This window comes from Artemia franciscana, chromosome 1 (assembly GCF_032884065.1).
Source record: "Artemia franciscana chromosome 1, ASM3288406v1, whole genome shotgun sequence".
NCBI classification, from domain to species: domain Eukaryota; kingdom Metazoa; phylum Arthropoda; class Branchiopoda; order Anostraca; family Artemiidae; genus Artemia; species Artemia franciscana.
Window position 1 is genome coordinate 66,338,968 of NC_088863.1, and position 22,444 is coordinate 66,361,411.

General features: G+C 35.2%; 1 protein-coding gene across 1 annotated transcript in view; it reads left to right on the forward strand.

The window, feature by feature from the left end:
• LOC136033041 (uncharacterized) overlaps nucleotides 1–22,444 on the forward strand; it is a 55,605-nt gene that overhangs the window by 27,001 nt on the left and 6,160 nt on the right. The window contains exon 2 of the mRNA XM_065713614.1: nucleotides 9,141–9,318. Within this exon, the coding sequence (XP_065569686.1) occupies nucleotides 9,141–9,318 (178 nt within the window). The remainder of the gene's footprint in view (nucleotides 1–9,140; nucleotides 9,319–22,444) is intronic.

Sequence of the window (22,444 nt, forward strand, 5' to 3'; positions counted from 1 at the left end):
ATAAGACTACTCCTGAACCCCTGAATCCCACCGGTGAATGCAGGGGGCCAGACTGCCCTGCCCCCAACATTTTCTGGCACCCTCTTTCCCTGTTTTTTTATTTTTAATTTTTCACTCTTTTAGAATAAATTTGTCACTTTGGTCAATTATTGGCACCTTTGTCACATTGGGTGACAAGATTTTGCTCATTGGCGCACTTGTCACATTACCCCCCCCCCCCAAGATTTTGCTCAAGATCCCAGATGGTTCCTAAGAAGTTTGATATTTTTTCTATAATTTCTAGTAATTTTCAGAAAATGTGGCATTTTAAATTTCATTCATTGATATCCCCAAATATAGAATTAACGAAAACCACACGTTCAGATTCAGTGTATCAGAGAACCATACAGTAGACGTCTCAAGCTTCCTTCTACAAAAATGTGAAATTTTGTATTTTTTACAAAATAGGTTTTAAACACTTTCCCTTTTTTGACTTTAACAAATAAAAAAATTGTTAAGACTTTAAGAGATAACTATCAAGTATTTGTATACTAAATTGAAAGTCCATGTTCACTTGCTTTTCTTTCAGTAAGGTGAAAACTACGGCATTTTTAAAACATATTTTTAAAGCTTTGGTCACTATGGAGTGTATTATGGCTTTAGCTGTCGCAAGAATGTAAGGTGGGTGGATTCTATATACAAGATTTTTGCAGGGTTTTTTACTATATAGAAGGAGAGTTTGCGTAGTAATATATTTATTTTAAGGCAGTCTTTTAGTGAAGGTATATTTCGATCTAACTTCTCAAACGAACTGCGGCATTTTTACGCAACTAATACAATTTTCTCTGCTGGTACTAATGCTGAGGTTTGCAAGAAAATTGGCTAAATTGGTGTAGTTTAGCCTGATAAGAAAAGTATTTCAGAAACGACTATGTTTTCGGAAATTTGGTTCAAATAAATTAATATGCTTGAATAATACTAATTTTCAATTTTATACATACATGATAGTTTGGATGTAAGCTCTGTTACCACTGTCGATACTTTTATATTTTTCCGTCTGTACGTCTTGTAATAACTTTGTTTTTACTTTTCGTTTATAATATTTATTGCAACAATTATTTGGTTTTATCATAATCTTTTCTTATTACAGCTACTGAGTCATTAATCTAAAATGAAAATTCTATTATCTTGTTACAAATTGTTTTATTCTAAAATATTTGTTCAATGCTTATGTTTCATAATTTGTTTTTCAGTATTTTTTTCAGAACTTAAGTGGTCACTTCATTCTAGTAAATTTGCCATTCAATGCCACACGTCATAGGTTATTGACCTTTGGCATACTGTATTGGTGACAGCTCTCTTAGAAATTGAAACATACAACAAATTAGTAAATAACATATTAGGACCTAATCAAAAGGCGAAAGAAGTTTTGTTTTCTAAATTTCCAATTTTAAATTTTAAATTTTCAATATTCTCGTGAGATGAATTATTGCCTATTAGTGACATGTGCGACTCTTACATTAAAGCAATTTCTACTTCTGGTGTTTACGCCACACTTGAGAGTTAAACCAAGATGTATATAAATAATATGAATTAAAACAATAACGATCATACAAGAATATATAGATTCCTCTATAGTGGGGAAACATTTTGACTTAATCTGAATATTAAACCAAACTTTTTGTTTTAACCTGGTTTTACCTTTGTTTTTACCTGTTATTATATTCTTGCCTCGGATTCTGACGATAACAAGACCCATGATTTCTTTTTGTTTGAACTTGTTGCCATTATCAAAGAAATTAGTCTCCTTTTAAAGTTTCAATAATTTCACAATACTTAATTATTATTTACTTAGATCTGGATAAAAATTGCAATTTTCGAATCAGTATCAAATTATCCGTGTTTTGACTGGACAATACCCTGAATTTCTTCACCCCGTACTTTTGTTCACGCTTACTTCATTATACCAACTGCTGCGACCATGAAAATATACAACCATCAATATTTAATGCTTTTATCCTCAGATGGCTTAATTGCTTCAAAACATACTGGCTTGCAAGAACATTTATAGACAAGATGGATGTATTAGGACATGACTGCTTATAACCATTGATTTTGGCATGGTAGTCGGAGAAAATCTTTATGAAGCCAAACCTTCATGTTCTATCACATTTACAACCGCGTTTTTGACTTAATTTACGCCTTTAAAACTGATGATGATGATGATGATGATGGTCAATCAGAGTTAGTAAATAAGTTTAAAATTAAGAGTTTTTGTTTGCACACTTCAGTTTACAACAATCTTGTGAATTCAAATTGTATATTTATAATGCTAAGGTTTATTTTACCATATGAGGTATGCCAATTTGCATTGCGTGTAGTTTGCGTACGCCAATTGCCACATGACAAGCCTACATCATTAACTTGCAGAGAAAGAATAAGCCACTTAAATCGCTAGATTCATTTGTTTCATAAAATAAAAGCTTTTTCAACTGAAAGTAAGGAGCAGCATTAAAATTTAAAACGAACAGAAATTATTCTGAATATGAAAAGGACTGCCCCCATCCTCATTACCCCGCTCTTCACACTAAAGTTTGATTCTTTATCACAACTCTTCTTTTTATTCAAGTAAACCTGCTTATAATTTGTTACCACGATTCACCCAGCCAAAATTACCCTCATATTAATTAATGTAATTAATAAATTTTTAAGTTAACCATGAAATGCCAAGAACATGAGAATATTTGCCTAATTTTCAAAAAATGCAGAAAAAATGGCTTGTCAATTGAAAATTAGCAGAAACCATAATATTGAGCGTCCCAGTTTCGGAGGCAGAAATGGCCTTCATTCCGAAAGACTCACGTTGTTCAGTCATGTGTATTTCTTGATGTTTTCTAAGTTTATCCACATTGTTACAATTACACATTAGATATTATAGAGGAGGGCCACTAGGTCATTGTTTAGGAAAGGGAAGTGTGCCTGATGTCTCAAAAAATGCATCCTTTAAACTTTACTCTCAACTTTTCTAAGTTGCTACAAATTTTTAGATAAATATAGAAGAGGACAGTAAAAATGGAGTTGTGGTGTTAGAAATTAATCTCTAATCTCGCTTCAACTGGCCCTAGCCTGAGTATTGGTTCTGGGGTATGATTGCTCTCATCAGGTTGGGGGAATTTCTTTGCAGCAAAATAAAGATTACATTCACATGCTCTCCGGCACAAAAATCGGAGAGTTGTGTCTTCGGGTATCAGTAGTACTGTCAGGGAATTTACCGAGAAGAGTGAGTGATGTTTAACCTGGAAATTAGTTTTGTTTTAATCAAGGTTTGAAGTTTTTCCCACTTTAAAGTTTTTCCTAACTTTAAAATGAAACATGTGACTCGTTCTATTAGCAACCCAGACTTTGAAAATAGGATCCTGTGCAAAGCGTTTGATTGTGTTTGACACCTCCCTCAATATTTTCTAGAAGTTTTACCTTAGTACACTTAGCCTTTTTGGAGAATCTGTTTCAAGCATGTTCCGTTTTCCAATTAACCAGCCTTGTTCATATACATTGGCAACTTATATAGCATCCCGCACTTGCTCCAGGAGCTGTAAGGGTCATGTCGTCCCTAGAGGCACAGGCATTTGAATTTTTAACTGTCTTGAACAAGATGACTATTTTAAATTTTGATCAGATCTTTGGGGGAAGGTACTTAAAATTGTAATTAGAAGGGGGTTGATCGTCCTCCAATCACTTTTTTACATCCCCCATAAAATGCTCTCAAAGTTTAAACTTAATCCTCCTAGCTGTTCCTGGAATATTTAAGATGCATCTTTTTGATAAGATGGATACACATAGCATCTTTTGATTTAGTTTAACATGCCACTCAATATTCCCCAAAGTTTTACCTTAGTACCCATAGCTTTTCAGAACACATCCAGAATCAAAACAGCCCTTTTCCTAATGATAAATACTGTATGTAAAAAAACACAATTTAAATGATAATCCTTCCTTGGTGGCTGAGGGGTGCATTGCATCACCAGAGGTATAATTACTAGATGTTTCGTACAAAATCGCAGACTTTTTGACCGTTTTGACCAAATTGCTTTTCCAAAATTTCGATCAATGATTAAGGGAGGGAAAATATAATTAGGGCAAGGGGGATGGTTGCCCTACAATAGTTCTTTTGCATCCCCCAATATCCTTTGAAATTTTTAACTCTTACTGTCAGCTGCTCCTTAGATATTGCTGATAATCCTTTTTGACAACTAGCATACACAGTGTGTTTTATTGTGCTCGACATCCTTATGAAAAGCTGTAGGGGGGGAGGTTATCTCATCCCCATGGACATAGTTATTTGACCTTTAAACTATTTTAAACATGATGGCTATTTCAAAATTTAATCGAATGCTTTTGGTATGAAGGTGACTAAAATGGACATGGGAAGGAAGCTGGCAGCCCTCCAACCACTTGTCACCATTCCCCGTAACATGTCCTGAACTTTTCAACCTAGTACCTTCTCTCTTTAGAAAAATATATATCCTCCTTCTTATAAACTCGATGCATATAGTACCTTTTGATTTAGTTTAACATACCAGTTAACATTCACTAGAGTTTCTCCTTAACATATCATTCTTGGATGCATCAAGAATAAAAATTGTCTCTTTTTGCAATGTGAACAATGGGCAAATAGTGTAATTTACAATCCTTGCCCTGGGTCTCTAGGAGGTACGGCATTCCAGGAGGCATAATGGATATTAGACCTTTTGACTAGTTTTTTTTCAAAATGACCATTTCAAAATTTTGGTCAGTCCTGAGTAGAGGGGAAACCTTTAAAAATTTAAGGAGGGGGAGGGGGGAAGTTGCCTTCAAATCTCTTTTCAACATATCTTGAAAGTTTCCACTTAATACCCTCAACTGCTCCTAAGATATTGCTGATATTCCCTTTTCAAAACAAGTAAGGTCATAGTGTATTTTGATCTTGTCCAGCATACCTTTCAATATTTCCTCAAGGTTTTATCTTATCTCCCTAAGGCCCTTTTTTACCTCCAGGAAATACCCTCTTTTCAAACAAAAACCCTACGTCAGTAATTGGCAATTTAAGTAATTTACAGCCCTTGACCGGGGGCTGTGGTGTTGTCAACCCTATGGACAAAGTTGTTTGACCTTTTCACTATTTGAGCAACGTCGCTATCTAAAAAATTCAATGGGGTTCGTTTGGGGGAAAGGGTGTAGGAGGGATGGTTGTCCTCTGATCAGTTTTTAATCTTAAAAGGGAACTAGAACTTTTAATTCTCAGTCAAATGAGCCCCCTCTAAAGTTTATAAGAGCACCACTTCCATGAAAAATGTTCTATGTTAAGGATGGGCAACTTACATAGCTAACAGCTATTACAACGGGGTGTGTGGGGGGTATCAACCCCGGAGGTATAGTTTTTTGACTTTTGAACAATTTGGAACAAAATGGCTGTTTTAAAATTCTGACTGGATACATTTGGGGGTAAAAGGCGAAAGGGAAGGGGCTAGTAATTCTTCGATTACTTTTGACTCTAAAAAAGAGCAATAGGATCTTCGACTTCCAATCGAATAAGACCTCTCTGTTCTCTGAAGTTAACTACCCCTTCCATCTGAAGTACTTTTAGTAAAAAAAAAAAAAATGAAACCCTATGACTGTTTACTATATGTAATACCAGTGGGGGCATCTGATATAAGGCTTCATTTTTCAAAGAAAAGCATTTTCGGAAACTTTTTACTTAATTGATTCATTATAGAGTCAAGATTTCTCTGATTTTCGCTTTAAATTTCTCAAACGAATGTTTTCACTGGGATATCCCCAATGAATGAGAACAAGCCTATTAGGCTTAGGTCACATATTTATCTGTGAGTCCAAGCAAATTCAGTCCCCATTTTGCATACAATTCCAGTGGAAATTGTCTTTGCGCGTCGACCCAAAATCAATCCTACTTTCATCCCTTGGTTCTATGACTATGAATCTTAGTTGTGCCCTAGTGCATGGACGGACGGATGATAGACTTATTTATCAACAAGTTAAATGACGTCATTTTTATTACAATCCTAAAAAAGGCTTATACCAGACTTGCCTCTCAACCGTTGGACTATCTGTTTTGGCTTTTTCTAGAATTGGCCATGGCTTGATGCCCGCAACTACTTTACTTTAATTCAAAATAAATATACTGCATCCAGGAAAAAAGAAGGAGTTTTCTCCTTCTTTTTACTCCTATGTAAAAGAAGGAATTTCAAAATATTTATTATAGGCAGTGGAATAGCGCTCTCTATGTAAAAGTCCAATAAAACTTCAATATTCAATAAGTAGGTAATAAATTCCGTAGTCTTTTACATACAACAACAATAAAAACATTAAATACTTTAACTTAGTCTACCCTGTAGGGCTCTATGACCAGGGACCCATAAGGCTCTAACCCGTTAGGCTCTATGGCGAGGAAATAAAGGGGTTGAATCGGTAAAATGGACTATATTTTTCTTTTATTTTGTCTAGTGAATTGGACGACATTCTTAAATTCTATATAACTGAAACGTTAGTTAATCTTCCCGGTTAGAAGTCAGCGCGTAAGAACCGTCAGAATAAAAAGCAAGGAGGTCTCAAACTTTTCGTCAAGTCATCAATACCTGTTAAAATTGTTAGTGATGTGGAACATTTGAACGTGGAGATGCTGTTTCAAAAATTAATAAAGGGAAGCTATATAAGTTGCCAATGTATATGAACAAGGTTGGTTAATTGGAAAACGGAGCATGCTTGAAACAGATTCTCCAAAAAGGCTAAGTGTACTAAGGACTTGGACTTTCTGTCAAGTCATCAATACCAGTTAAACTTATAAGTGTACTAAGGACTTGGACTTCCTGTCAAGTCATCAATACCAGTTAAACTTATAAGTGTACTAAGGACTTGGACTTTCTGTCAAGTCATCAATATCAGTTAAACTTATAAGTGGAACATTTAAATGTGGAGATACTGTTTCAAATATTAGCAGTAGAACTTGAGGTTAACCATGAGTTGGTTGCGTGTGCTATCGTCCTCCAAGTAGAAGCGTGAAAAGGTATGCTGAAGTTTTACAGGAATGTCTTGATATATTGTCACGTAAATTCTCCCTGCATGTCGTATACTGATTAGAATTACAGAAACTTCCCAGTGTCTTATTGACAATTTTTTGTGAATATTTAAGTTTGAACATTTGAGGTCGTCGTAGACAACACATCAGATCATTTTATGGTGGTGTGTAATCTTATAGATCTTATGGTGTGTGGTTTCTTGGTGGGTGCTATGCCAACTGTCACCATCAGCGAAAAGTAAGAGTTATGGATACTGCTAAACTAAAGGAATTGTTGTGGGACGCCGATTTTTTACACTGATATGAGCCCAAAGACCTGGATGAGGCTGCGGGGAGGTTTTTAGAAATCTTTAGAAATGCGCTTGATCAGGCGTGCCCTTGACGTTTCATAACAAACAGAAGATTTCAACGGCCTTCTAAATTTTGGATTACATCAAGTATACTCGAGTCTATAAATGTAAAGAATAAGCTGTATCGGAGATACTTATCAATTTAAACTTAAGAAAATAAGCAAAATTTCAAGAATTATAAAAATACATTAACACAATTAATTCGTGCATCGAAGCTGAGTTACTAAAAACAAGCATTACTGAGGAGGAAGGGTCACCAAAAAAGACAAGAAAATTATTTAATGATTGTCGAAATTGGACAAAACAAAATGAAATCCCCGAAGAAATGACAGTAAGAGATGGGACAACTGTGAGTTGGAAAATAGAAGGGATTACACTACTTAATCGCCGCTTTGCTACTATAAGTGAAATGATTCCTGAAACAACAGCTGTATTGCAGTCAGCTGAAGATACTGATTTCAAGAACTATCTGCCTCCATCGAATGGCCTATCAATATTTCTTAGTCCTGTGTTGGCTGCAGAACTATCGGTAATTTCTAGACTTTTGAAAAACGGAAAGTCGGAAGGGCAGGATGGATCTAGAACAGAGTTTCTGAAGACAATTATCCCAGAAACTGCAAAGTGCTTAGCTTATATTTTCAACCTTTTTTTTAGTACGGTAAATTCTGTGATTGCTTTAAAACCGCTAGAATAGTTGCGTTAAATAAGGGAGGTGACTCAAATGATCTAAATAATTATTGTCCAATTTCGATTTTATCGACTTTGTCTAAACTTATTGAGCGATCGTCTGGTTTAATTTCTTGGGAAGAATAATTACTTTCTTAAGTCACAATTTGGTTGCAGGAGAAACTGTTCTACCCAACATGCAGTTTTGGTTGTTACTCAGTTTATTCATGAAATTGTATTGAACCTAATATATATATATATATATATATATATATATATATATATATATATATATATATATATATATATATATATATATATATATATATATATATATATATATACAATTGAAAACAGAGCCCATGATTGTGAACCCCAATGAAAAGGAACATTCATAATTCCCTTAATAGTCTCAACCGCTGGTCCTAGTTCAGGCCCTCTGAATTATCCGGGTGCTCTTTCTGATTCATCGATAAGAGTGACGTATACTTTGGTAATTAATGAGTTAAAAAAGGAACTCCCCCAGAAATATGGTCCGCTGACTAAACATTAAGGGAAATTAGACAATTCTTCTGTTAAATTGAAAAAGGTACAAGTTTACATATATGGTAATTATTTTCTTGAAATCATCCTGTGGTTCAGAGACACATTGCTAAGAAATTCCTCGTATCAATATATGTTAGAAGATGGAGGAACTGTTGGCTCAATTTGAAGACGGGTTCAAGAATACATTAGAGGATTCATTAAGGATTCATTTCCACTTAATAATCTATTAGATACAGTGGGGTTCCTGCGTCTTAATAATGATTTAAGTTTCTAGTTATTTTTCGTTCTTCGTTAAATATGTTTGTCACTTAACCACATAATCGATAATTATTTACTATTTTGCTTGTTTTCCCTTCTTTGTGTCTCAATTTATACTCCTCTAATGTATTTTGGTAATTTAACAACAGAAGTAACAATGAACTATTATCTTTTTCCAACTCATTGAAAAATCTAAACCCCTTTCCATAAGCTACAGTGGCGAAATTTAGTCTTTTCAAGTTGCTTAATTGAATTGACATATTTACTTTTAGGCTGCATATCGTCTATGGACCTGCTCAATGTTTTTACCGTACTGGGCTGATGCAGTTCCGGTAAAGCCTTGTAGATCGTTTTGTCATCAGGTAGAACGCCTTTGTCCATATTTTTTACCAGCAGACAAAACAGGTCCCGGGAGTCAGTACGCAGGAGAACCCTCTTATATGTGCATCGGTAAGTTTGTTCTATTATTTGCGAAACGCCATACTCATTTTTCAATTAAATTTGTGCTCCTTGGTTGATCTTAGCTAGCTACCCAAGGGTTTCCCCCTTTTTTAATTGCTTGAAAAATACAAGTAAGAAGAATTCAATAAAGACAGGGCTACTTAGAAATTGATAATGAGCAGGAAAGGAGATTTTAACGTTGTCTAGGTCTAGGTGTTTATGTATTACGTACCGGTTGCATATTGTTTTTCAGGTTCTCACCTGTTAGCCAAGGATTTCAGGGAGACTGGGACCAATATTAATCAATGAGCATATTTTGTCTTTATTTTGTAGCCTTATCAGTGCGCACAATCTGTAATTTTTATGTGATCAAGTAGTTAATCCGGTCAAGGTATTGGTAATTCATTTTTTCAAATTAAATTATAAAGACAGGGTCAAGATCTAAACTAGAGATGTGGAAATTATAGCCCAAATTGTCATGTAGATACATACCACGTCCCTTAATGTATACATATAATCATATCTTAAAAGAGTTCAAAGACACAGTTGATACTATAAAGAAAATAAGTAAAATACAATCAATTTGTGTTGTCAATAAAACTGGGAAAAGTCTACGCTTAAGCCGATCTTAGTTTGATGGGCAATATGAACCAACACAGGCATAGGCCTACTTTATGTCGATACACAGGCAGTTTCAAAATCAAAAGGGTTAAAAATTACCGTGAGTCGGCGATTGCAATCGCTCTCTCAACTTCCCAATGGTAAAAAAGGTAGCGTTAGACTTGCTTTTTTTTTAGCACGTCTCACGAAACATACAGTTTGGTAATGAACAATAAATAAGGAGTGACAGTCGTTACCAATAACCTTAAAATATCGAGAAAAAGATCTTACATAAAAATTGAAAGTTCTTATGCATTTTTTAAGAAGAAAAGACATTTTTCCACATAAAAGTGGGATTTGCTGCAATTTTGAGACGCATATCAACATGTTTACAAAAATATTCCTTAAAGTTGTGACCTATTTAAATTAATTGCGGAAAGAAATTTCAATTGTGGAAAGGAAAATAATAAAAAAAAAAAAAACCGCCATTTAGCCGATTTCGAGGCTGGGCCCCAGCACGACTGCGCGGCAGCCTTTTATATATTGATTTTCATTGTCGCTTCCACAGAAAATACTAAACTTTGTCTGATGTAATGGGCCGGGCCTCGCCACGATTACGTGGCAGGCATATTTATTTTCATGTTCGCTCGTTATTTAACCATAGAAAATGTGTGGCTCTTCTTTATGCCATAACATCACCTTAGGTTCAATACAACCACCGTGGGAAAGACACAAATTGGAAAATCGGGAAAGACAAACACGTCTTGGCAGGGGGGCTTAGGCCCCCTCCCCCAAGATTTTTCTGGCACCCTCATTAACATTCCGCTCTTTTTTCTTTTTTACTCCTTTTTTAAGTATACTTGTCAGTTTGATGAATTATTTATAGGTGATTTCTCAATTAAAAACAAAAAGCAAAGCTTTCCTATGAATGTGAAGAGCAAAGTTGAAATTTAAACCGAACAAAAATTATTTTTCTCAGCCAGTTCATTATACATTTGCAAAATTGGTATAAAAATCTTTAATTGCTGCAAAATTGTTTCTACAAACATGGAACTTTTCCTATTTCATGAAAATAGCAACACCAGTTGAAGATAAAACTGGTATCTTCAACACGTTTCATAAACGTAGCAACACAGTTATAGCTATTTGTCTATTCACAATGACCTATTGAAAAAATAGCCTTGTAGCTAAAAGTTCAAAATGGATAAAAATAAAAAATCTGGACACGACCATAGGATGGATAAGAGACATGATTGCTCAGTCTTCGTGTTGGGTAAGGGGGTTCAGCAGCCCCCTTACCCAAGATTTCGCTCTTGATCTGTTACAAATTCAGACGTGAAACTGTTCGCACGATCAGTTTATGAATCATTTTGTTATAAAATTATAAGATAAACCACGTTTTCATGAAAAATTAATCATATAATTTAACTTGCTTGCTCGATCTTCATCTTCAGAATGTGTTTTTTTCTTTTTTTGGCAGATTTCTATTATTCTCTTTCTTATGAGCCTGTTGATTTAGGGTATGGTGTTTGGGCTTCCATGATGGGAATATGATAAGGCAACTTACAACATTAATTTATGTGAAGTAGTAATTTTTCCGAACTGCCACAGTCTACTCCCCAATCAAAAAAATTATTAATTTTAGTTTTGTGACTAATGAAATAGGGAATGGCCCAATAGGGCTTTTGAGTGATAAATCTGTCTATCTATTTACTTTAACTATATAGCTAATTTGGCTGAAATTAGATGAATGAAAGAGTTAAAAGCAGTTTAGGCCAGGAGCAGATCCAGGGGTTGGGGGGGATAACCCTTCCCCCAAGATATTTATGGCGGCACCCTTATTCTTTTCTTTTTTAATCTTTTTTAAATCAAATTTTTAATTTGGTGCCCATCTCGAGTCATATTGGCGCCCTTGGTCCAGTGGCCCCCTTGCCCAAGATTTTGCTCCTGATCTGCTAGAGATTAAGACATGAAACTACTTGCACGATCAGTTTATGAATCATTTCGTCATAATTTTACAAGATAAACGTCGTTTTCAGGAAAAATTGATGATATAATTAAACTTGCTTGCTAGATCTTCATCTTCACATTGTGTTTTCTTTTTTTCTTTTTTTGGCAGATTAATTTATTCTCTTTCTTAAGAGCCCATCGATTTAGGAAACAGTTTCTAGTAGTCATTGATAGGGGTATGATAAGGATGGGTCATGAGAGGGGAGATACATTATAAAGGGGGTTTTGGGAAATGCTTTGGACATTTGAGGTTGCCGTGTCGGATTTGGGAGAGCTAATTCACATACCCTATCTTATTCAGCTGCCTGACTGTAGTAAGATGCAGGGTAGAATACCATCTTCCTAGGAAGAAGTCCTAGTGGAATGTCGTCTATGTTATCCGAACATAATTGGAAGTTAGAAACTACCCAGATTGATAAGGCCGACGTAGGCTGGCCGATTTACAAGTATCAATTATCTCAAGCTCTATCGCCCGTGCAAGGCAAATTAGAAGATTATTGAATTTTTTATTGCCCTTGTCTCCCTCCCTTTTGTCATTGACTACCCCGATATTACCCCCATAAATTGTTTATTATTACCCCGAAATTATGGGTGGAAAATAGATGGTGACCATATCAAAAGGCACTGTAAGTATGGGTGCCAATAAGAATCTCAGCAATATATCGAGAACGACAGGGAGATGTAATTTGGGACTTTCTTGGCTACTACTACTTCGTCTGCTCTTACAATTATTATAAATAAAAGAGTGTAAATGTCTCCTGTTGTCAAAGAGATTTCAGGTTGTCAAAATTCTTTGGCAATGATAATAAATTTTATTTTCCCCATTAATTGTTTTTTATCCAACATTAAAGAAAAAAAAATAGCATGGTGTACTCATTCAAAAAAGTCTCAATGAAGCCATAGTAATTTGTTCATCAAAGAATCTGCCCGCGTCTGTTGTCAATACGTATTTTACTACTACATGAATACGCATTTTACTGCTATAGGAAAATATTATTAACTTTCAAAGAGGTTTCTTTGTCATTTTACATCAGCACCAACCAGATTTACACAAACGAACTGGTCTGACAAAAGCTTTATCTACCCCCCTATCATTCTGATAGGGGGGCCCAATGGACCACCCTTGGTTCAGTGGGCCCCCCAAGATTTTTTTGTAGATCCTCCCCTTACTATCAAACATGATAAGACCAAGGGAACGATCCGAACACCGTAAAATTAGAATAGGTGAAAATGAAAACCCTGGAATATCAAATGAGACTAGACATATCCGAGCTGCTAAAATAAAGGGCATTGAAATAACGCATTAAGGAATGAAAGTCCAAAATTAAAATAAAGACATGTGTGGGTAGAAGATAAGTGACGATTCGAAAACAAAAATTAAGAAAAAGAAATTTGTGTTTAGAAGACATGCGACAGCAAAGATCGAAATGTATTAAAAAAGAAAGTTTAAAAAAATGCATGCTTATTACAGCCAAAAGTCAGAGGAATGAATGTTTCCTGTCACTGTTTACGGCCAATGCAACTCTAATGGTGTATTTTTTGTCTGTGCCCGACGGAACTTCTAGGGGTTTCAGGCAAATTTTTGACATTTTAATATTGAATTTCCAATTCTACCTGCATTTGTAATGACAATAAATAAATACAAGGTCAAGCTTTCAAATTTGTTAGCCTCGAACTCTGTAGGTTTACTCCATTATTGATTGTTTCCCTTTTTTACATTATGGCCTCATGTATAATTTTCACAGTTCATAGTTTTCACTTCTTGGCCTCATGCAATTTTTTGGAGAGCCGATCATTAGAAACAACAATTGCACAGTCAAAATCACAGCGTCGGAAACTGTGATAATCATAGTCACCCATAATGAACAAAATGAAAATCTCTTCCTCATAAAATCATGAGGTCTCTACTTTTCTCCATTTTTATACAGGGTTCTTACACAGGGTTTTAGCTTATAATATCAGAGCAATAGCAATTGGCTTTACCCACTAGAATTGCATGTCCTGTTAAATAGTGTTTGCCCTATCCTTTTTGCCCTTCTAAATCGACTGCTTATCACTTTCTTAAAATTTGTGACAATTAGATAACCAAGGATTTGAAGGTCTATCACCATTTAATCCACCTTTTTGATGTTATTTTCAAATATTAATGGGCACAAAAACACGCTGATCATTGTTGTAGCAAATGCTGCAACAAACCATGGCCCATTAATTTTTGATCCAAAATTAAAAAACGGATTTTAAAAAATGGCAAGTGAGAAATATTTGTCATTTCTATCTGATTCAGTGATGGTAGCTATAAACTAGTCTTAATAGCAAAATTTTAATTCCTCGACAAATTTAGGGGACTAATGGGAAACAGGATTAAACTCCTCATTATGTGTTCCAAATATAAACAAAAAGTGCACCGTTTGGGCAAGTTGAAGATTTAGATGAATATGAATTTTTGAATGACTGAATCTGAATATGAATCTATTCATATCCCCTTTTTATTGATTTTTTTTTCTTCTTCATCACTAGCGGGGCACTGAAACATCATAGAAAACTCTTTAGAACTTATTTTAAAGTAGATTGCTACTTCTACATCCTTTTGTAATTAACCAATTATAATACTTAAAGTGAAATTGATTTCATGTGTTTTATTTTCTTGTGAATAGTCTCACCAGCTAAAAATCACTCGATGATATTTTTATCTAATGCTCAGACTTATTACTTTTCAATTCTTCTTACTAGTGGGACAATGCCCCTAATTTCAGCTTTTAAACTGAGTTGAAATAACAAAAAAAAAGTCACCTGCAAGTGAGCAGCAACATTAAAACTAAAAAAACAGAAATTATTACGCACTTTTAAAAAAGCTTCCTATTGTTCTAATTAAACGACCTTTGTGTTTTAGGAGTCATTCTTAAAGAATTGGTGCAAAATTTGAAATTTGGCATAAAGAGCAAGGTGTTGAACAGGGGGAAATCCCCTTTATACGCATAATAATTTCTGTTTGTTTTAAGTTTTAATGTGGCTCCTTACTTACATTTGAAAAAATTTGATTTTTAATTTTAAATTTCAGATCGGTTTTAAGTAATGCCAGGAAATCTGGCCCCACTTCCACTGAAAAATCCCCTTCCCCACGGAAATACCGTCTAGACAATTCAATCCCGTCGAAAATTTACCCCGGACAGTTATCCTTAACAACTCATCGAATAAAACTGAGACGGAAAGAGAATGCAAGACATTTAAAAAGAAGTGTGCAAAGGAGCTCTGGCGAATTCCCCCAGTTTATAATTTCCCCTGACAAGTTCACCCCTGGAAACTTTCCTCCCCATAGAAAATTCTCCTGTGGAAAAATCGTCATGTCAAAATTTGTCCCCCCCCCCTCCACCCAAAAATGTATATATATATACTTCATAATAACAAATACTATAAGTAAAAAATGGGCAAGTTTTATGACTTAAAGACCACTTCCCTAGGACCGTGGAGGGGGGGGGGTCATCTTATATCCAAAGGCGTAGTTATTGGGGCTTTCAACTATGGTGTGCACAACGGCTATCTCAACCTTTCGATCCGATGACTTTGGCAAAAAAGGGACGTGGGAGGGGGCCATATTGCCCTCCATATTGCCATAAAAATTTTAATTACCATTCGAATGAGCCCTCTCATGATGTTCTATGGCCTCTAGCTCGACACATTAAAAAAAAAAAAAAAAAAACACATCCATGATCTTTCCTCTGTCAAACATACAAATTCTCCATTTTTTCAGATAGGTGCTTGAAACCACACAGTGTTGAATTTTGAATTTTTCGCTATAAATGAGTGATAAAATAGCTTCTGATCATATTTATTCTGCTTCTTATGATTTGACCTCTAAAAATTGCATTTGAAAACTTGTCAATGGTAATATCTTTCTTAAAGAGGTGGGAACTTGCTCCTTTTGCTGCCTAGCTTGGATAAACCTTCGATGATATCATGGATTCAAATTTGGGATCTCATGTGAAAAGTTCAGAGCAGGAGTCACTCCATTTTTCTTTTCATTTTCTTCTGACTGTTAACCCAGTAATAGTGCTTTTCTGGATTCCAGTGTGAAAACTGTTGGGCTGGTAATGAAGCTGGGGGTAGGGCTAAGTCAGCAAGTAGATTTTGTCAGTGTATGCTTATAAAATAACTATCCGTTTTCTTAAGGTCTGGATCTAAACCGATCCCAGAAACCTCCGCTCATAGTCTCTTGGATACAGAAGGATTCCATGCACCAGCCCTATACTGTTCATGAAAAAAAAATTTTTATCATGTATATTTGGGCCACATTTGTTGAGACCGTGGTAAATAGTGCACTATATTATTGAATAGTTGAAATACCATGCTCTTAGGTTTTAATATTTTTTAACTCTTATGAATTTTTTGTTCGGTAGCTATTGAATTTTGTGGGGATTTTCAGTTTGATGTTCTACCCTAAAGAAGCTCTACTTAGGTAGCGATTAGGGTCCTATTATAATTTCTTAATATTTTTCACCATTCTGATTTAATTTGGCTATGTATCTATCAATGAGGCTCTTAGTATCTTACCCTCTAAACTTCCTGTACGGGATAGTAGTGGCACGCTCCTATCTTCTTCTCGTTTTGAACTAAAAACCCTCCTTGTTGCCAATTGAACACATAAAATCGTTTTTTTTTAAATAATCCTGAATACGGCATTTATATTTTCTAAGGGATTTTCTTAGCATTCAACTATATGCACCCACCTTTTGAGCAAAACCGTATCTTGATCTAAAACTGTGCTAGCACACAGGAGGATACGCATTATTAGTACTTGTTACTCTATCTAAAGTTCTCCGTCTGTTTCGGATTGTAGATCGAGATGATAACTTCATCTTGATCTTAAACTCTACAAGAAAGGTACACGATATGCTTCATCAGTTTTTGTTGCTCTATCTGAAGTTCTCCCCTTTGTTCAGATTGTAGATCAAAATAAAAACTTTATCGTGATCTGGAACACTGCTAGCACGGGATATGATCTGCTTCATTAGATCTTTTTTTTATCTAAGGTTCTTCCTCTGGTTCGAATCATAGATAAAGATGAAAACTTTGTCTTGATCTGATACACTACTAGTACGGTATAGGATGTGCTTCATCAGTACTTGTTGATCCATCAAAATTTCTCGCTCTGGTTCAAATTGTAGAACAATATGAAAATTTCATCTTGATCTGAAACTCCACTAACACGGTATAAAATGTGCTTTATTAGTAATTGTTGCTCTGTCTAAAGTTCTTCCTCTGGTTCTAATTTTAGATTAAGATAAATAGTTCATCTGAATCTGAAGCTCTACTAGCACGGTATAGGATATGCTTCATTAGTACAGTAGCTTCCAATATTCTAATTTTGGTTTGCAGACTTATCTTCCTATTCTTCCAAACTTTTTTTTTAACTGTGACAAAACAACTTGAGCCTCGGCTATTTTACTTTTAACATCTTCATTCCTCCCATCATCTTTACACATAATACTACCAAGGTAAGTAAAGCTGCCCACCTGATCAAACTTTTCTTTAGCCAACGTCATCTTTTTAGCTTTAGCCTAGCCTTAGTAACTTGGTCTTTCTAACATTAATTTTCAGACCTAATCTAGCACCCCCAACTCACAATACCTCCAAAAGCTCATTCATTTTGCTTAAACTTTCATCTAGGATGCTTAAATCATCAGCAGGACCTAATTCCATGAGAGTTTTCCCTCCCCTTTTGATGCCTTCGTCACCCATTGCCTTTCCTGTGTTCTGCAAGACAAAGTCTATCTAAATGATATATATAAAATAACTCTGGCACTAAAATACAACCCTGCCTAAATCCTGATTTAATGCAAAACAAGCTGCTAACCATATTTCGTACCTTAACCGCAGCAGTACTATTCACATACACAGCACTTATCACTTTAATGCATTTGCCTGGTATAACATACAAGGATAAGAACTTTGCTAAAGCTCTTCTATCAACAGAAATGAGCACTTTCCTATAATCTACAGATCTAAGGACCAAAGGTGTTTGAAAACCTTGGCACTTCTCAACTATTCACCTAAGAGTGATAATTTGGTTGACACATGTCAACCAAAACTGCAGTGTTTTTCTCTCAAGACTTTCTCTACACTATCTCTCAGTCTAAAGGATATCATATTGATAACAAATTTGAAATCTACAGAGACCAGGCTAATGCCTCTATAATTACCACACTCACTCTTATCATCTATCTTATTTAGTGGATTAACTAACGTTTTTCTAAAATCTTTAGGTACTTACTCTTTTGCAAAAATCGTGCTCATAACCTTCAGTATCTTATTTATAACCTTACGACCACCATATTTAATAAACTCATTCACCAGTCTTTCAACACATGGGGCCTTATTACTTTCTAATTCTTTTACTACCGTCGCTAATTTTTCCTCCCAAAAGAAATTTTCCCTCACAATTAAGATATCGCAAACTGTTTCATTTTTCTCTATATTTTTTCCAGCAACTCTACCTCGTTTTAGCACATTCTTAAAATATTCTGCCTATCTCTCTTTAGCTCTTTCCTTATCACTAATTGTGGCCCATTTCCTATCTTTAACTGGGACAAGCACCACTGCCTCTCAATTTATTAACATGCCAGTACATAATTTTACTCTTTTGGCGTCTAGCTGCATCTTCCAGTTCTTTGGTAATTTTATTAATAGCCTCCATTTCACACCTCCTTACTTCAGTTTTTAATATTTTCTCCATATTATTTATATTCCTTTTTTTCAACCACCTTCCGCATTGTCTTTAAACTCTCCAGTCTAGTGTTTAACTGTTCCTGGAAAGTTTCTCACACATTTTCATCCTGGAGTCTACCAGCATTATAACTTCCCGGAATTTACTTACCCTTTCAAAATTTCAGCTTTAAATTAACAGTATACACTACTAGATGGTGATCTTATTATTGACTATTAACATCAATAACAACACTCCTATGTACCCTAGTATCTTGTATTGATCTTGTCAGTCTTTGATTTACTATAACATAACAAATAAGGGTTGCCCGTTTTACCATTAGGTGAATACCATGCTAGTTTATGGGTCATTTTATGACTAAACATCGTATTGGTTATAACTAGGTTGTTATACCTACATAATTGCCAAAGCCGGTAGCCATTACAATACTGCACCAAATATACCTATGCTAGGATACCATCTATCCCTATTTCTATCGCCCTGAGCGTTAAAACTGCTTAGTAAAACACCCTATTTCTACCTGGGACCCTGTCTATTTGCTCCTGTAACTCTAAGTAAAATTCATCTGAGTCACTGATACCTATGTTAGTTGGTTTTACAGGGACATATGCTACTATAACTGATACTCTGAATTTTTTTGTCATATAATGAGCAATTAGTATTCTAGTATTAATACCTTCCCAGCCTAAAAAAGACTTAGCAGCTTCCTTATTCATCATGAGCCCTCTCCCTGTCTATGTACCCAATCCTTCCTGGCAGAGTCAACAAATTCTATATCACCTAATTTCATGCTTCCTACGCCTGGAAGAAGGGCTTCTGAAACCCCTCATAAGTCCAGTCTAAATCTTCTAAATTGAACAGTCAAATTGTCGATACTGGAATTAAAAAATAGTCATTTTTTAATTCCAAGTACTAATTTTCAGGTTCTTTAGATTACTGAAATTATTTTGGCCTTAGGACAAGCAATTATCCTGGATACTAGTATAGGACAAAGATCAACAAATGTTTTCAAGTCTAAGCCAAAATGATTAAGACTGCTTAGAACCAGATAGCAAGATGTCCCTGGGACTACGAGTATGAATAGAGGCTTTGTGCAATCCTAGGCCCATCTTGGTCACAACATGTTTTTTCAGCACTTGGCGATGCTCTTTTATCAACTAGAGTCGAAATCCTACACAGACAGTCTCAAGTCTATTACCTCCAATTTAGTATATATTCATACCTACAAATCTTATTCTACTACAGGGGAAAACCCATATTAGATGAATTAGCTAGGAAAAGGCTTTTCAGTCCGAAGAAACCCATCAAAACAGACCAAGTCCATAAAAATTATCCATTAATCAGAATCCCTTGCGAATGATGTGTTGTTCGCATGATTTTAATTTCCTCGATGGGTGCCACTCTTCAAGTGGGAATAGAGTTGAATCGAAATTCCACAGTTTCGGAGGTACCCCGAAAGGGTCGAGGCAGCCCAATAGATATAAACCTTAACCCCTACCGCAGTTGCCCTAATATAGAGGATCTTCCTACGATGGTCTGCGTCACCATACAATTTAACCCATCACTGGGACAAGCTTGTAACTTACGGGATGTATGGACACATCGATGGGCCTTTTTGAGTTTACCTCTTAGGGGCCTTCTTCATCTTCCCCCTGTATTTATGGCCCCGGGCTAGGGTGCCGCATTTTTCTTTAATAGACCCCCAGGGACATGGTCTCCCTTGGTCCATGTCTTCTATGGAGGCATCATAGATAATTAGATGGCAAAGTTACTTATGCGCCACTTTTAATTAACAAAAAAATTATGATCATCTAGAGTAAATGTGTTAAAAACATTCAAAAATTCAAAATATAAATAGTGCAATCAGAATATGCAGAGTATATAATAAGTTTCATCTTCTGATTTTTTCTCTTCGACTATGTGTCTGTTGGAAAAAAAAATATATCCATATTTTCTAAGTCGTTTTCAAAATGGACTATAAAGGAGAAAATAATTTCTTCTTTTGATAATCCATGAATACCATTGTAAACTGTGTGCCCAAAACGGACTGGATCTTACGTAACATTAAATAAAAATAAAAGTTTTTTTAACTGCAAGTAAGGAGCGACATTAAAACTTAAAACGAACAGAATTTATTCCGTATATGACAGGGGTTGTCCCCTCCTCAACGCCCTGCTCTTTACTCTAAAGTTTGACTGTTTGTCACAAACTCTACTTTTTGAAACGGTTGTCCTTTTCTAGGACAACTGGGTCGATACGATCACCCCTGAGTAAAAAAACAAACAAACAAATAAACACGCATCCGTGATCTGTCTTCTGACAAAAAATACAAAATTACGCATTTTTGTAGATAAAAGCTTGAGACTTCTACAGTAGGGTTCTCTGGTACGCTAAATCTGATGGCACTATTTTAATTAAGATTCTATGACTTTTAGAGGGTGTTCCTCCCTATTTTCTAAAATGAGGCAAATTTTCTCAGGCCCGTAACTTTTGATGGGTAACACTAAACTCGATGAAACTTGTACATTTAAAATCAGCGTTAAAGTGCAACTCTTTATATGTAGCTATTGGTATAAAAATACAGTTTTTTAGAGTTTTGGTTACTAATGAGCCGGGTAGCTCCTCACTACACTTCGTTACCACGAACTGTTTGATAAATATCAAATTGATCAACAATGTATAAATAAAAAAAATATCATAGAAGCGAGGAAAAAGAGTAAAAAAGCTCAAGTTACGTAAAGCACAATCAATTTTACGTTTCTCGGTCCCACTTATGCTCATAGGTTCTCAAAAATTTTTTACTATTTAGTTCATTTTGAAAGTGAGTGTTCCAATTTTATTTTCTGTTTACTGTTTTTGATTTTTCAGCCTTCTCTGAGACAAAATCTTTCTTTTTCAAAGCAGGCCTGAGACGGTCAATCATTTTGATCAAAAGCTTCTGTCAATCAATTGACGTTTGCTTCAATCAACTTTCAATCCACCCTTCAATCTTGACCAAATATAATTTCAAGTTCAATTTTAACTCACAGCCAGATTTTAGTTTCAGTTCCGAGTCGGGTAGTGAAATGTGTATATTGTGCAAAATGCTGTTTAATACTGCAATTCCAGCAATTTTAAGCTTTTATTAAAAGCAGCTTCAATTTGTTCCCTGACGAATGCAAGGTCATTGTAATACCACAGGGGAGGTTGTAGGATGCCATCTGCTGACGCTCCAGAATTATTTTTCTGTTCGATCGCCTTGTATTTGCACTTCATTAGTATGTGTTGTTCTATTTAATTTCTCTCTTATTTGGATTGTAGATCAACATGAAAATTTCATCTTGATATGAAATTCTGCTAGAACGGTATTGGAGCGCTTTATTAGTACTTGTTGCTCTATTTAAGGTTCTATATCTGGTTTGGATTGCAGATCAAGATTAAAACTTCATCTTTATCTGAAACTCTGCTAGCACGGTACAGAATGTGATTCATTAGTACTTTTTGCTCTACCTTAAGTTCTACATCTGTTTCGGATTGTAGATCAAGATGAAAATTTCATCTTGATCTGAAATTCTGCTAGAACTGTATTGGAGCGCTTTATTAGCACTTGTTGCTCTATTTAAGGTTCTATCTCTGGTTTGGATTGCAGATCAAGATTAAAACTACATCTTTATCTGAAACTCTGCTAGCACGGTACAGAATGTGATTCATTAGTACTTTTTGCTCTACCTTAAGTTCTACATCTGTTTCGGATTGTAGATCAAGATGAAAATTTCATCTTGATCTGAAATTCTGCTAGAACAGTATTGGAGCGCTTTATTAGTA